The sequence below is a fragment of the Monomorium pharaonis genome, chromosome 5, assembly GCF_013373865.1.
Source record: "Monomorium pharaonis isolate MP-MQ-018 chromosome 5, ASM1337386v2, whole genome shotgun sequence".
NCBI classification, from domain to species: Eukaryota; Metazoa; Arthropoda; class Insecta; order Hymenoptera; family Formicidae; genus Monomorium; species Monomorium pharaonis.
The window spans coordinates 2,683,142-2,700,887 of NC_050471.1; the positions used below are offsets into that span (position 1 = coordinate 2,683,142).

At 36.7% G+C, this 17,746-nt stretch overlaps 1 protein-coding gene and 1 pseudogene across 1 annotated transcript; one reads left to right on the forward strand and one right to left on the reverse strand.

The window, feature by feature from the left end:
* Positions 1-271: 271 nt before the first annotated feature.
* On the forward strand, positions 272-1,646 carry LOC118645577. Its single transcript, XM_036286942.1, has 3 exons — positions 272-434; positions 515-646; positions 1,414-1,646. Exons 1-3 carry the CDS (start codon positions 272-274, stop codon positions 1,644-1,646), a joined length of 528 nt encoding a protein of 175 aa, XP_036142835.1.
* Positions 1,647-2,262: 616 nt separating this feature from the next.
* Positions 2,263-2,960, reverse strand: LOC118645578 (annotated as a pseudogene).
* Positions 2,961-17,746: the final 14,786 nt, after the last annotated feature.

Below are 17,746 nucleotides of genomic sequence, written 5' to 3' on the forward strand. Positions count from 1 at the left end.
TTTGTTTCCTTTAGTTAGAAAGTGACCGATTGTTGTAATCAGGCCATACTACTTAGGTGCCACTGTCTAGTCGTGACTACGTCGCTGATGGTCGCCCGTTCACGACTGACACTAATTCCGTAACTGTACTCTGGGAATGATAAGAGACTCCGGCTATTCGATAAACGTACCCTATTAAACGATATTCATAAAGATTAGTCTATTGTCATTGCCTATCTGATTTGTCCGTCTTCTAATACGGTTTTCGGCAGAATATCCATCACACGATACAATGGCAAAGCTTTACTTCTCATGGGTTGACCATGGGACAGATAGACAAGAGGTGGAGTGGTGTCGGGTAGAAACTTCTGCCGGACAAACTTGTATGGCCCTAGTTCGCTGGAAAACTCCGCCCGAGAACGAGTCTCAAGAACCAGATCAAAAAAGCGTACGCGGTAACTCTGGGAATTAATCCATACTTGATCCAAAAACAGAAACACAGGATGGACGAAATAAATTTTTTTTTCTTTGTAAGAACGTGAAAGATATCGGACCTACGGTGGTCGCCTTTGTGCCTTAAAGGCTGCGTCGGCCGGATCGACGCCCCATGCCATCACGGCTGGTTGTGGGGACCGCGAGTTGCAGCAACTCGCACCAAACCACAACAGTTAGTCAAAAACGACTGGTTGAGAGCGGCGGGTTGCGGGTTTAAGGATCATTATTCGTAGCATATTACATATTCCAGTTGCATTGGCCTATACGTTTCTGTTAGAAGCTTAATCAAAGTCAATAGGATGTATATGTATTTTCATATTGAGATCAAGGCTGTCGACAGGTTGTGATTAAATTCTTTCTTCCGCTCATTGTGCATCTCTGTTATTATCTGCTCTGTAATCAATGATATCTGCACGCATGCACATTTGTCAACAGCAAAGGTCTAAATTCCTCAAATATTACAGCCGTTGTTTCGAAATTCACGCATAAAAAATACCATAGCAAGAAAATTTTCGAAAAATTCAATAAATAATATTTTTTAAAACTTTCGTTCAAATAATACTTTTTGAAATTAAGAGTTCAAGCGACTAATCACAAATTACGGTAGACAGTTGCATGTCCATGAATCACGCGAAATATTAATAATTGCCTGACAAGCACCATTTGAAATTTTTTAAAAGATAATCCCATTGTCCCAAAATTACTTACGCAAATTTAGATTCGCGAATTTCGAGATACTTGGCTGCGTTCCATTTGGCGCTTACAGCGCTTGTAAAAATCATTTGTCCTGTGTAATAATGATGAACAACAGGATGTGAAATGAGCTAATGGTGTGTGTGAGTGCCAAAATGGAACGAGCCTCTGTTATCCGTTATACAAAATGACAAAACGTAACAAAAAGGTGCGTACATATCGTCAGAATTATTCTGTTATGTTTAGAATTAATCGGCCGCAACCCGATAATCGTGAGGCTCTCCAGGGCGGCGATCCAGGAAAATGCCTCGCGGCGTCCTCATCAAGTTTACAATGACGGAGGTAAATGGCACGACGTGGCGTTGTCACACAAGAAACATGGGTCTGCGAGGACAACGAGTTCTCTTCCTGAGATACGTTCGACTTTAAACAATCCCAATCTCCGTCGTTGTATAATGGAGAAAAAATTCAAGGAGTAACGCTTACTTGTTGGACAAGCATAAGCCACATATCACGTTACAAACGTCACCAAGCGCAATCTTTTGCGACACGCAAACGAGTGACTGAGTAGTACATAGTACATCTTATTATTACTACGTAATATTAATTACTCCATACTCTCATTTGTTTCAAAAATTAATGGACTCTTTAATCCGAAATGTTACGCATTTAACTTCAAGAAAATGTCACTATTATCACTTTTAGATGTAATCATGGAAACTTATATTATACACGACTGAGAGTTCTTCAGGATTTTTTAGATTAGTTGAGGAAAAAGTTTATAAAAACTTTCTATGTAATTCCTACAATATTATACTGAAAATATATATGAGATAGCAATAAATTTCTGAATAATGACATAAACTGATGCGCTTTATTGGACAAACATCATTGTGTTTACTGTGCAGCTATTTACGACAGAATATTATAATACCTGTGCCAGATATGATTATTTTCGCTACAGATTGCAAAATATAAAAAATATGTTTTATTAATGCAAGAGATATCACAGATGTTTAAACAAAATCAATATCTAAATGATTATAATATGTAGTTTGCCTCAATTAACTGTGTATATCAAATTTCACAAAAGAATTAATGTTTGAAAAAAGTTTGGGAATAACACTTTGGATACTTTTTTACCTTCACAATTATAATATGAACCCGAACTTTGTTTTTCACTGGTGGATCTGTGGTAAAACCGGAGATCCCAGGCTGGAAAATGGTAATAACGCAAAGGCAGATCTGGAAAGGTCTACCATGGAAACACGTGTCATCCAACCAAGATCGCACTTTAACAAGAAAAATGATCATTCCTTTATCCTGTAATATTCATATGTCGAGGAATATGAATGTAATTCTTTGCATTACCCCAGATCTGGCCGTGTCTTCGCTTATGTCGCTGCGACCCGTTGAACTTCTGACCAGCCTTCAATTCTCCAGGGCTCAATACCTGTGATTGTTTCTCGCACACGATATGCCCGGACTGTGAGCCACGAAAATAAATAAGATAAAGTAAATCGCGCGTAATAGTTCCAAAGTGAAAAGTTAAAAAAATCTGTTTGTAATAAACACTTGTAGCTGGACGTAAACAATCGCTCAAAGGGCCACATGGACATGCAAGTCGCTCATGGGATTAATTTTTTTTTGAACTAGTGATGCCAATGGCAAAATGCATGTTATCCCTAACCTTCACCGCGTTCTCCTTTCTTCTCCGCCTTCCGCTGCGCTCTCCTCCGAAGGTTTACTCTTGCCGGTGGTCTGTGCGGCACGGCGTTTCTCTTCGGCGGCATGATCGCGTGCTGTTATCGCGTAATTAGGATACGTCGGTCCCAACCCAGAAAATACGTTGGCGCGGCAAAGTCCATATTTAAGAAGTCATTGTAGATGTTTTTCATCCACCAGCGTCTATGTGCACCAAGATTTGGTGCACATTAAACTATGTAGTCAACTATTAGACTCCCGTAGTATGTGTATAACTTTGGGGTCTCTTCTATGCTAGTCCACGTTTCATATGGTTCTGTTCATGCTATACCCGTAAATTTGACAATTATATTTTAATTTTTGCATTCATATTTAAATATATTTTTATGCAATGTGCAATACTGCAAACTGTACAGAATCAGCAAAGAACAGAACCAATATTTATCTCGCATCACGTTTATAAATATCATTTATTCCACATATAACATGATAAAACTTCACTCACTGAGTGCTGTCGCTGCTCATGCTCTGATGTTGCTCTGCTACATTCCTTTTCCGGAATACGAGTCACTAGAATCCATGTGCGAATTCATGCAGCGAGAAATCGCTGGCGACATTCCCTTGCAGCTCTTGTGTAGTAGACGACACATCGTCGGAAGTTCGTCCTGTCTGAACAGCATCGACAAAAGTAGCAAATCGTGCCTTGCAGCTGACAGCAGTAAGGACCGATTGATTCGGGACCGTCCAGCTTACGTCCACGTCGCCGGTCAGAACTTGCCTGGTGTACGAATGCGAGTAACTATGGTGAACAAAAAATTTATTTCTTGATCATTTTGGAGACAACTAATATCGTCTAAAAAAAATTTCATAAAATCGCCGATTATCTGATTTGTTAAATGATATGTAGTAATTAACATTAATACATAGTAACAAGTAAATACAAAATTAAAAAAAAAATACAAACTTCATGACAAAATTTATTGCAGAATTTATACAAAATTTAGTCAAGATTTATAGAAAAATTCGTAGTTTATTCCTAAAAAAAATTTTAATTCTTTTAAATTTTTATAAAATTATGATATTATTCACATCCTGAAGCAATGGAAGAGCATGGGACCAACAAGAGAAAAAACAATAAGTAAAACCTATTAATGGATGAAAAATCGAGGACATACAGAAAACAGAAATAAGTACCAAAGTATTTTTCACTCAAAAATCAATTAAAGATAAAAACAATACAAAGCCAAGCAAAGTTAGAGAAAGTGCAAGAAAACAAAAACGAAGCATAGGAAACAACATGTAACAGGATTAAGTCCTCCTGGGAGGAGGTAATAGATACGAAAGAAAGTAACCGGACATGAAAAGTAACAAAAAATGGATAATATAAAATCATCGAACTGGATTAGGAAAAGGATATTAATGCGCCAATTTCGCTCAGCGGTGTGAGTTACTTTTACAAAAACTACTAAAAGGAAAATAGACCAGAATTCAGAAGTAGCAACAGAACAGAATGTCCAAGTAATAGCATCCTCAACCAAAATTCAACTAAGTTATAAACAAAGTCATAAAAATCTGCAAATGATAAAACGCGGAAAAACACCAAGTCCCGGCAATATCCCTGCAGAAATAATAAAACATGAAACAAGAGAGCTTTAACAAACCGACAAGTTTATTTCAGAAATGCCAAAATGGAATAACGATGCCGCAGAAGAAAGTGGAAAATGTCATTAATATCAACCATCCGAAGAAGAAGGACAGAGTTGTGTTTAAATCAATCTAGAACACAAAACTTATTAAAAATCTAATACTTTAAGAATTATTATAAACTATGACGACAATGCCGTAAATCGGATCAGAAAAAAAACAGGAGTGATAATGTGGTCCCTCAATTAAAAAATAGATGCAATTTATTATGTGTTAAATTTTTTAAACAAAAAAGTAACAATATCTACGTATTGATAAATATAAGATTAAATTTTTTATTGGCATCTTGAGCATTTTTTAATTTTTCATCTCCTCTATTTTTAGGACCAAATTTTTTTTTTTTTGAGATCAACAATAATATAGAGTTTTTAAATATAAAGTACATTGAAAATAAAGTTTTTAAAAATAAATTAGCGCGCACAATGATCGCAAAACTGTTTGCACATTACGCGTTGCAAATACTGCGCCGACAGGCAAAGAGAAAAAAATAATAATATTAATAAAATTATTTATCTAAACGCATGGAAATGGTCGGGGCTATGCGAGAATAACGAAAAATATTTGGAATAATGAAACTCTGTTTGCATCTCATACCTCTGCTGAATGCAGTGACAGGTGTCGAAATAGAAAATTGAAAAAAATTATTATTACGAAATTGTTAGTGAAATACGAAATAGGTCGAAACTGTGCGAGAACTACTGAGAACTGTAAAAAAAGTGATCGAAACAGCACTTTGCGTCTCGCGAATACTGAGCCGACCGCAGGAGAAAAAAGTTTAGAAAAATAATTAATTAATAAAATTATTTATCAAAACGCATGGAAATGGTCGGGGCTATGCGAAATAACGAAAACTATTGGAATAATATGACTCTGTTTGCATCTCATACCTCTGCTGAATGCAGTGACAGGTGTCGAAATAGAAAATTGTGAAAAAATTATTAATTGACGAAATTGTTAGTGAAACCTACGAAATAGGTCGCGAAACTGTGCGAGAACTACTGAGAACTGAAAAAAAGTGATCGAAACAGCACTTTGCGTCTCGCGAATACTGAGCCGACGGCAGGAGAACAAAGTTTAGAAAAAATAATTAATTAATAAATTATTTATCAAACGCATGGAAATGGTCGGGGCTATGCGAGAATTAACGAAAACTATCATTGGAATAATAATTGACTCTGTTTGCATCTCATACCTCTGCTGAATGCAGTGACAGGTGTCGAAATAGAAAATTGTGAAAAATAATTAATTGACGAAATTGTTAGTGAAACCTACGAAATAGGTCGAAACTGTGCGAGAACTACTGAGAACTGTAAAAAAAGTGATCGAAACAGCACTTTGCGTCTCGCGAATACTGAGCCGACGGCAGGAGAAAAAAGTTTAGAAAAATAATTAATTAATAAATTATTATCAAAACGCATGGAAATGGTCGGGGCTATGCGAAAATAACGAAAAAATCATTGGAATAATAATGACTCTGTTTGCATCTCATACTTCTGCTGAATGCAGTGACAGGTGTCGAAATAGAAAATTGTGAAAAAATAATTAATTGACGAAATTGTTAGTGAAACCTACGAAATAGGTCGAAACTGTGCGCGAGAACTACTGAGAACTGTAAAAAAAGTGATCGAAACAGCACTTTGCGTCTCGCGAATACTGAGCCGACGGCAGGAGAACAAAGTTTAAAAAAATAATTAATTAATAAAATTATTTTCAAAACGCATGGAAATGGTCGGGGCTATGCGAGATAACGAAAACTATCATTGGAATAATAATTGACTCTGTTTGCATCTCATACCTCTGCTGAATGCAGTGACAGGTGTCGAAATAGAAAATTGTGAAAAAATAATTAATTGACGAAATTGTTAGTGAAACCTACGAAATAGGTCGAAACTGTGCGAGAACTACTGAGAACTGTAAAAAAAGTGATCGAAACGCACTTTGCGTCTCGCGAATACTGAGCCGACGGCAGGAGAAAAAGTTTAGAAAAAATAATTAATTAATAAAATATTTATCTAAACGCATGGAAATGGTCGGGCTATGCGAAAAACTAACGAAAACTATCATTGGAATAATAATTGACTCTGTTTGCATCTCATACTCTGCTGAATGCAGTGACAGGTGTCGAAATAGAAAATTGTGAAAAAAAATTAATTGACGAAATTGTTAGTGAAACCTACGAAATAGGTCGAAAATGTGCGAGAACTACTGAGAACTGTAAAAAAAGTGATCGAAACAGCACTTTGCGTCTCGCGAATACTGAGCCGACGGCAGGAGAAAAAAGTTTAGAAAAATAATTAATTAATAAAATTATTTATCTAACGCATGGAAATGGTCGGGGCTATGCGAAAACTAACGAAAACTATCATTGGAATAATAATTGACTCTGTTTGCATCTCATACTTCTGCTGAATGCAGTGACAGGGGTGTGAAATAGAAAATTGTGAAAAAATAATTAATTGACGAAATTGTTAGTGAAACCTACGAAATAGGTCGAAACTGTGCGAGAACTACTGAGAACTGTAAAAAAAGTGATCGAAACAGCACTTTGCGTCTCGCGAATACTGAGCCGACGGCAGGAGAAAAAGTTTAGAAAAATAATTAATTAATAAAATTATTTATCTAAACGCATGGAAATGGTCGGGGCTATGCGAAAACTACGAAAAACTATCATTGGAATAATAATGACTCTGTTTGCATCTCATACTTGCTGAATGCAGTGACAGGTGTCGAAATAGAAAATTGTGAAAAAATAATTAATGACGAAATTGTTAGTGAAACCTACGAAATAGGTCGAAATGTGCGAGAACTACTGAGAACTGTAAAAAAAGTGATCGAAACAGCACTTTGCGTCTCGCGAATACTGAGCCGACGGCAGGAGAAAAAGTTTAGAAAAATAATTAATTAATAAAATTATTTATCAAAACGCATGGAAATGGTCGGGGCTATGCGAGAATTAACGAAAACTATCATTGGAATAATTGACTCTGTTTGCATCTCATACCTTGCTGAATGCAGTGACAGGTGTCGAAATAGAAAATTGTAAAAAATTATTAATTGACGAAATTGTTAGTGAAACCTACGAAATAGGTCGAAACTGTGCGAGAACTACTGAGAACTGTAAAAAAAGTGATCGAAACAGCACTTTGCGTCTCGCGAATACTGAGCCGACGGCAGGAGAACAAAGTTTAAAAAAATAATTAATTAATAAAATTATTTATCAAAAAGCATGGAAATGGTCGGGGCTATGCGAGAATTAACGAAAACTATCATTGGAATAATAATTGACTCTGTTTGCATCTCATACTTCTGCTGAATGCAGTGACAGGTGTCGAAATAGAAAATTGTGAAAAAATATTAATTGACGAAATTGTTAGTGAAACCTACGAAATAGGTCGAAACTGTGCGAGAACTACTGAGAACTGTAAAAAAAGTGATCGAAACAGCACTTTGCGTCTCGCGAATACTGAGCCGACGGCAGGGAGAACAAAGTTTAGAAAATAATAATTAATAAAATTATTTATCAAACGCATGGAAATGGTCGGGGCTATGCGAAAATAACGAAAACTATCATTGGAATAATAATTGACTCTGTTTGCATCTCATACTCTGCTGAATGCAGTGACAGGTGTCGAAATAGAAAATTGTGAAAAAAATAATTAATTGACGAAATTGTTAGTGAAACCTACGAAATAGGTCGAAACTGTGCGAGAACATACTGAGAACTGTAAAAAAAGTGATCGAAACAGCACTTTGCGTCTCGCGAATACTGAGCCGACGGCAGGAGAACAAAGTTTAAAAAAATAATTAATTAATAAAATTATTTATCAAAACGCATGGAATGGTCGGGGCTATGCGAGAATTAACGAAAAACTATCATTGGAATAATAATTGACTCTGTTTGCATCTCATACCTCTGCTGAATGCAGTGACAGGTGTCGAAATAGAAAATTGTGAAAAAATAATTATTGACGAAATTGTTAGTGAAACCTACGAAATAGGTCGAAACTGTGCGAGAACTACTGAGAACTGTAAAAAAAGTGATCGAAACAGCACTTTGCGTCTCGCGAATACTGAGCCGACGGCAGGAGAAAAAAGTTTAGAAAATAATTAATTAATAAAATTATTTATCTAAACGCATGGAAATGGTCGGGGCTATGCGAGAACTAACGAAAACTATCATTGGAATAATAATGACTCTGTTTGCATCTCATACCTTCTGCTGAATGCAGTGACAGGTGTCGAAATAGAAAATTGTGAAAAAATAATTAATTGACGAAATTGTTAGTGAAACCTACGAAATAGGTCGAAAACTGTGCGAGAACTACTGAGAACTGTAAAAAAAGTGATCGAAACAGCACTTTGCGTCTCGCGAATACTGAGCCGACGGCAGGAGAAAAAAGTTTAGAAAAATAATTAATTAATAAAATTATTTATCAAACGCATGGAAATGGTCGGGGCTATGCTGAGAATTAACGAAACTATCATTAGAATAATATTGACTCTGTTTGCATCTCATACCTTCTGCTGAATGCAAGTGACAGGTGTCGAAATAGAAAATTGTAAAAAATTCATTAATTGACGAAATTGTTAGTGAAACCTACGAAATAGGTCGAAACTGTGCGAGAACTACTGAGAACTGTAAAAAAAGTGATCGAAACAGCACTTTGCGTCTCGCGAATACTGAGCCGACGGCAGGAGAACAAAGTTTAAAAAAATAATTAATTAATAAATTATTTATCTAAACGCATGGAAATGGTCGGGGCTATGCGAGAATTAACGAAAACTATCATTGGAATAATAATTGACTCTGTTTGCATCTCATACCTCTGCTGAATGCAGAGTGACAGGTGTCGAAATAGAAAATTGTGAAAAAATAATTAATTGACGAAATTGTTAGTGAAACCTACGAAATAGGTCGAAACTGTGCGAGAACTACTGAGAACTGTAAAAAAAGTGATCGAAACAGCACTTTGCGTCTCGCGAATACTGAGCCGACGGCAGGAGAAAAAGTTTAGAAAAATAATTAATTAATAAAATTATTTATCTAAACGCATGGAAATGGTCGGGGCTATGCGAAAACTAACGAAACTATCATTGGAATAATAATTGACTCTGTTTGCATCTCATACTTCTGCTGAATGCAGTGACAGGTGTCGAAATAGAAAATTGTGAAAAAATAATTAATTGACGAAATTGTTAGTGAAACCTACGAAATAGGTCGAAACTGTGCGAGAACTACTGAGAACTGTAAAAAAAGTGATCGAAACAGCACTTTGCGTCTCGCGAATACTGAGCCGACGGCAGGAGAACAAAGTTTAAAAAATAATTAATTAATAAAATTATTTATCAAAACGCATGGAAATGGTCGGGGCTATGCGAGAATTAACGAAAACTATCATTGGAATAATAATTGACTCTGTTTGCATCTCATACCTCTGCTGAATGCAGTGACAGGTGTCGAAATAGAAAATTGTGAAAAAATTAATTAATTGACGAAATTGTTAGTGAAACCTACGAAATAGGTCGAAACTGTGCGAGAACTACTGAGAACTGTAAAAAAAGTGATCGAAACAGCACTTTGCGTCTCGCGAATACTGAGCCGACGGCAGGAGAACAAAGTTTAGAAAAATAATTAATTAATAAAATTATTTATCAAACGCATGGAAATGGTCGGGGCTATGCGAGAATTAACGAAAACTATCATTGGAATAATAATTGACTCTGTTTGCATCTCATACCTCTGCTGAATGCAGTGACAGGTGTCGAAATAGAAAATTGTGAAAAAATAATTAATTGACGAAATTGTTAGTGAAACCTACGAAATAGGTCGAAACTGTGCGAGAACTACTGAGAACTGTAAAAAAAGTGATCGAAACAGCACTTTGCGTCTCGCGAATACTGAGCCGACGGCAGGAGAAAAAAGTTTAGAAAAATAATTAATTAATAAAATTATTTATCTAAACGCATGGAAATGGTCGGGGCTATGCGAAACTAACGAAAACTATCATTGGAATAATAATTGACTCTGTTTGCATCTCATACTTCTGCTGAATGCAGTGACAGGTGTCGGAAATAGAAAACTTGTGAAAAAATAATTAATTGACGAAATTGTTAGTGAAACCTACGAAATAGGTCGAAACTGTGCGAGAACTACTGAGAACTGTAAAAAAAGTGATCGAAACAGCACTTTGCGTCTCGCGAATACTGAGCCGACGGCAGGAGAAAAAAAGTTTAGAAAAATAATTAATTAATAAAATTATTTATCTAAACGCATGGAAATGGTCGGGGCTATGCGAAAACTAACGAAAACTATCATTGGAATAATAATTGACTCTGTTTGCATCTCATACTTCTGCTGAATGCAGAGTGACAGGTGTCGAAATAGAAAATTGTGAAAAAATAATTAATTGACGAAATTGTTAGTGAAACCTACGAAATAGGTCGAAACTGTGCGAGAACTACTGAGAACTGTAAAAAAAGTGATCGAAACAGCAACTTTGCGTCTCGCGAATACTGAGCCGACGGCAGGAGAACAAAGTTTAGAAAAATAATTAATTAATAAAATTATTTATCAAAACGCATGGAAATGGTCGGGGCTATGCGAGAATTAACGAAAACTATCATTGGAATAATAATTGACTCTGTTTGCATCTCATACCTCTGCTGAATGCAGTGACAGGTGTCGAATAGAAAATTGTAAAAAATTATTAATGACGAAATTGTTAGTGAAACCTACGAAATAGGTCGAACTGTGCGAGAACTCTGAGAACTGTAAAAAAGTGATCGAAACAGCACTTTGCGTCTCGCGAATACTGAGCCGACGGCAGGAGAAACAAGTTTAGAAAAATAATTAATTAATAAAATTATTTATCTAAACGCATGGAAATGGTCGGGCTATGCGAAAATAACGAAAACTATCATTGGAATAATAATTGACTCTGTTTGCATCTCATACTTCTGCTGAATGCAGTGACAGGTGTCGAAATAGAAAATTGTGAAAAAATAATTAATTGACGAAATTGTTAGTGAAACCTACGAAATAGGTCGAAACTGTGCGAGAACTACTGAGAACTGTAAAAAAAGTGATCGAAACAGCACTTTGCGTCTCGCGAATACTGAGCCGACGGCAGGAGAACAAAGTTTAGAAAAATAATTAATTAATAAAATTATTTATCAAAACGCATGGAAATGGTCGGGGCTATGCGAGAATTAACGAAAACTATCATTGGAATAATAATTGACTCTGTTTGCATCTCATACTTCTGCTGAATGCAGTGACAGGTGTCGAAATAGAAAATTGTAAAAAATTATTAATTGACGAAATTGTTAGTGAAACCTACGAAATAGGTCGAAACTGTGCGAGAACTACTGAGAACTGTAAAAAAATTGATCGAAACAGCACTTTGCGTCTCGCGAATACTGAGCCGACGGCAGGAGAACAAAGTTTAAAAAAATAATTAATTAATAACATTATTTATCAAAACGCATGGAAATGGTCGGGGCTATGCGAGAATTAACGAAAACTATCATTGGAATAATAATTGACTCTGTTTGCATCTCATACCTCTGCTGAATGCAGTGACAGGTGTCGAAATAGAAAATTGTAAAAAATTAATTAATTGACGAAATTGTTAGTGAAACCTACGAAATAGGTCGAAACTGTGCGAGAACTACTGAGAACTGTAAAAAAAGTGATCGAAACAGCACTTTGCGTCTCGCGATACTGAGCCGACGGCAGGAGAACAAAGTTTTAGAAAAATAATTAATTAATAAAATTATTTATCTAAACGCATGGAAATGGTCGGGGCTATGCGAGAACTTAACGAAAACTATCATTGGAATAATAATTGACTCTGTTTTGCATCTCATACCTTCTGCTGAATGCAGTGACAGGTGTCGAATAGAAAATTGTGAAAAATAATTAATTGACGAAATTGTTAGTGAAACCTACGAAATAGGTCGAAACTGTGCGAGAACTACTGAGAACTGTAAAAAAAGTGATCGAAACAGCACTTTGCGTCTCGCGAATACTGAGCCGACGGCAGGAGAAAAAAGTTTAGAAAATAATTAATTAATAAAATTATTTATCTAAACGCATGGAAATGGTCGGGGCTATGCGAAAACTAACGAAAACTATCCTTGGAATAATAATTGACCTCTGTTTGCATCTCATACTTCTGCTGAATGCAGTGACAGGTGTCGAAATAGAAAATTGTGAAAAAATAATTAATTGACGAAATTGTTAGTGAAACCTACGAAATAGGTCGAAACTGTGCGAGAACTACTGAGAACTGTAAAAAAGTGATCGAAACAGCACTTTGCGTCTCGCGAATACTGAGCCGACGGCAGGAGAAAAAAGTTTAGAAAAATAATTAATTAATAAAATTATTTATCTAAACGCATGGAAATGGTCGGGGGCTATGCGAAAACTAACGAAAACTATCATTGGAATAATAATTGACTCTGTTTGCATCTCATACTTCTGCTGAATGCAGTGACAGGTGTCGAAATAGAAAATTGTGAAAAAATAATTAATTGACCGAAATTGTTAGTGAAACCTACGAAATAGGTCGAAACTGTGCGAGAACTACTGAGAACTGTAAAAAAAGTGATCGAAACAGCACTTTGCGTCTCGCGAATACTGAGCCGACGGCAGGAGAAAAAGTTTAGAAAAATAATTAATTAATAAAATTATTTATCTAAACGCATGGAAATGGTCGGGCTATGCGAGAACTTAACGAAAACTATCATTGGAATAATAATTGACTCTGTTTGCCTCTCATACTTCTGCTGAATGCAGTGACAGGTGTTCGAAATAGAAATTGTGAAAAAACTAATTAATTGACGAAAGTTGTTAGTGGAAACCTACGAAAAGTGTCGAAACTGTGCGAGAACTACTGAGAACTGTAAAAAAAGTGATCGAAACAGCACTTTGCGTCTCGCGAATACTGAGCCGACGGCAGGAGAACAAAGTTTAGAAAAATAATTAATTAATAAAATTATTATCAAAACGCATGGAAATGGTCGGGGCTATGCGAGAATTAACGAAAACTATCATTGGAATAATAATTGACTCTGTTTGCATCTCATACCCTCTGCTGAATGCAGTGACAGGAGTCGAAATAGAAAATTGTAAAAAATTATTAATTGACGGAATTGTTAGTGAAACCTACGAAAAGGTCGAAACTGTGCGAGAACTGTTGAGAACTATCAAAAGAATAACCGAAACTGTTTGGATTTCACGCCTCTCGCGAATGCGGTGCCGACGGTCGGAAATAAAAAGGCGTTAAAAAAAAAATTAATTAATGAAACTATTAGTAAAACGTTGTACCGGGGCCATGCGCCATTATCTGGAATATTATATCCCAACAAATAGTCGAAAGATTTTTTTACTCGCATGAATGTGATTGTAAAATTTTAAGATCACAAGTATGCGTGTAAAAAAATTTTTCAATTATCTGTTGGAGTATAATGTACTAGATAACTAGATAATCGCGCTGTGGAGGGCAGACAAAAGTATACTAAATAATGTACTTACTGCTCTCGTTCGCAGCGGTCCACAAGCGATCGTCTGAAGCGAGACAGGACGGCAACGGCGAAAGTGGTCCTGAAGCAGCGAGGAAGGCAACGGCGAAGATAATCCTGAAGCAGCGAAGAAGGCAACGACGATGCACTTCACACACCACACACACACCACAACCACACCACACCACACCACACACACCACACCACACAACCACACACACCACCTCCACGCCACACACACACACACGAGGCGATCGCGATATTCTTTTCCGATAGACTAGCAGCGTACATGTTCACTACCGAATCTTCGCGACACAACTGATCCACCGAACCCCTCTCGTCAGGCAACTGAGCCCGGTCCGCGCGGAGTCGTCGAAGCGTTTGAAAGAGGGAAGGAGAAAAATAGTAGGCGGAGCTAGTAGCTGATGGGCTACCGTGGAGTCAGGCGACTCGGGGATTTGGCGAAAAAGAAAAAGATAACCGTTTGAGGCTCGGAAATCGTGGAGGGACGATTTCCGAGAAGTTTCCCGCTTCGATGCTTCGGGTAACCGTTCTTTCCGGAATTGTCGAGGGGACTGGCGCCTGAGTGGCGGTCGCTTTTTTTTGACGACGAAAAAAACTTCGGACCAAGCATCCCGGAGCCTCGACGATTTCCGAGAAGCGATTATCCGAAGCATCGAAGCGGAAGCCTCGCTTTTTTTCGATGACAGAAAAAACTTTGGACAAGCGTTTGCACTTAAAATCAAATAGGCCGAACGCGATTTCGCGGAAAAGGGAAGAGTCTCCTCGACAATTTCCGAGAAGCGATTACCCGAAGCATCGAGGTGGAAGCCTCGCTTTTTTCGACGCGGAAAAAGTTTCAGACAAGCGTTTACATTAAAATCAAATAGGCCGAATGCGATTTTGAGGAAATCCTATTCAATCACTATTTTCGTTCACATGAAAAAAAATTACTTACAATTAGAACTTAAACATTGCTCTCTAGTTTACACCGAGCACTTGGTACGCGTATCAAGTAGTGAATTTAAGCTGATCAGCCAATGATTAAACACATTCACTAGTTATTACTATTGATACGCGTACCAAGTGCTCGATGTAAACTAGAGCATTGTATGATGCGTGACGTCACGAAACGAAACCCGAATGTACATTGGCAATCCTGTATATTGCAAGCAAAGTAAAGTCCACATGGGGTTAGCGACTTGGACGAGGTAGGGAGGGGGGCCGAAGGCCCCCCTTGCACCCCCCCGTGTGTGTGGTGTGTGTGTAAAACATTCTTTGCACCACATGGGTTTGCGACTTCCATGCAAAGATTAACAAGATCCTTATACTTTCATGCATTTTCATATGCATTTGTATCATAATTATATTATTTTTACTAGAAACCATATGTAGAAAGTAATCATGGAGCAACGCTAAGCAACAAAGGAGCAATCGTTTTATGTTGAATTTACTCGCAGGGGACAGCAGGAAATACGTTTGTTTAAGAAAACGAATGGTTTATTGCTAAAAATTAAAGAAAATTAATTATACGAGTGGAGCGATTGAATATCACTACAGAGCAAGCGAGGAGCAATCGTTCTATCAACAAAAGCAATAGAAAATGTCAATGTTATAAACAATAACGTTTGAATATTTCCGCCATCGGTTGCCGAGCGAAGCAGTTACGGTAGGCCCCGATAGGTGGCGGCGGCGTCACTTGTGAAATTAATAATTTGTTAATTTTTCAATATAAATGCAATAAATCATGAAAATAATTATAGAGCAATGCAAAGCAAGAAGGAGCAATTTTTATGCTGTATTAGTTGCACAAAGCTATTATAAATATGTTTTTTATTATAATAAAAAATTTTACCATTTTTTGTAATATTTAAAAAAATATTGATTTTAAAAGGAAAGCAATTGTAGATTTGTGGAGCAATGAAGGAGCAATCGTTTTATACTTCCTTTTTTCATATAGCTATATAAATAGGTTTTTTATTAAAATAAAAAATTTTACGTTTTGTGTTAATATTTGAAAAGATTAATTTGAAAAAAGGAGCAATTGTGGATTCTGATGGAGCAATGAAGGAGCAATCGTTTAAGTTTTTTTTTTCTTAAAATGGACTTGCAGCGCCCACGTATTTCGGTGGTCCAAGCGCCATCGACGACGGTCTGCAACAGCATCTACTTAGCAATCTCCACGGTGACGGCTGTAGATAAATCTCTTGAATGAATAACCGACATGACCGATCATCGATGACGCTTAAAAGTAGAACAGTACCGGGGCTATGCGAAAACTAACGAAAACTATCATTGGAATAATAATTGACTCTGTTTGCATCTCATACTTCTGCTGAATGCAGTGACAGGTGTCGAAATAGAAAATTTGTGAAAAAATAATTAATTGACGACGAAATTGTTAGTGAAACCTACGAATAGGTCGAAACTGTGCGAGAACTACTGAGAACTGTAAAAAAAAGTGATCGAAACAGCACTTTTGCGTCTCGCGAATACTGAGCCGACGGCCGGAGAACAAAAGTTTAGAAAAATAATTAATTAATAAAATTATTTATCAAAACGCATGGAAATGGTCGGGGCTATGCGAAATTAACGAAAACTATCATTGGAATAATAATTGACTCTGTTTGCATCTCATACCTCTGCTGAATGCAGTGACAGGTGTCGAATAGAAAATTGTGAAAAAATAATTAATTGACGAAATTGTTAGTGAAACCTACGAAATAGGTCGAAACTGTGCGAGAACTACTGAGAACTGTAAAAAAGTGATCGAAACAGCACTTTGCGTCTCGCGAATACTGAGCCGACGGCAGGAGAACAAAGTTTAGAAAAATAATTAATTAATAAAATTATTTATCTAAACGCATGGAAATGGTCGGGGCTATGCGAAAACTAACGAAAACTATCATTGGAATAATAATTGACTCTGTTTGCATCTCATACTTCTGCTGAATGCAGTGACAGGTGTCGAAATAGAAAATTGTGAAAAAATAATTAATTGACGAAATTGTTAGTGAAACCTACGAAATAGGTCGAAACTGTGCGAGAACTACTGAGAACTGTAAAAAAAGTGATCGAAACAGCACTTTGCGTCTCGCGAATACTGAGCCGACGGCAGGAGAACAAAGTTTAGAAAAATAATTAATTAATAAAATTATTTATCAAAACGCATGGAAATGGTCGGGGCTATGCGAGAATTAACGAAAACTATCATTGGAATAATAATTGACTCTGTTTGCATCTCATACCTCTGCTGAATGCAGTGACAGGTGTCGAAATAGAAAATTGTGAAAAAATAATTAATTGACGAAATTGTTAGTGAAACCTACGAAATAGGTCGAAACTGTGCGAGAACTACTGAGAACTGTAAAAAAAGTGATCGAAACAGCACTTTGCGTCTCGCGAATACTGAGCCGACGGCAGGAGAACAAAGTTTAAAAAAATAATAATTAATAAAATTATTTATCAAAACGCATGGAAATGGTCGGGGCTATGCGAGAATTAACGAAAACTATCATTGGAATAATAATTGACTCTGTTTGCATCTCATACCTCTGCTGAATGCAGTGACAGGTGTCGAAATAGAAAATTGTGAAAAAATAATTAATTGACGAAATTGTTAGTGAAACCTACGAAATAGGTCGAA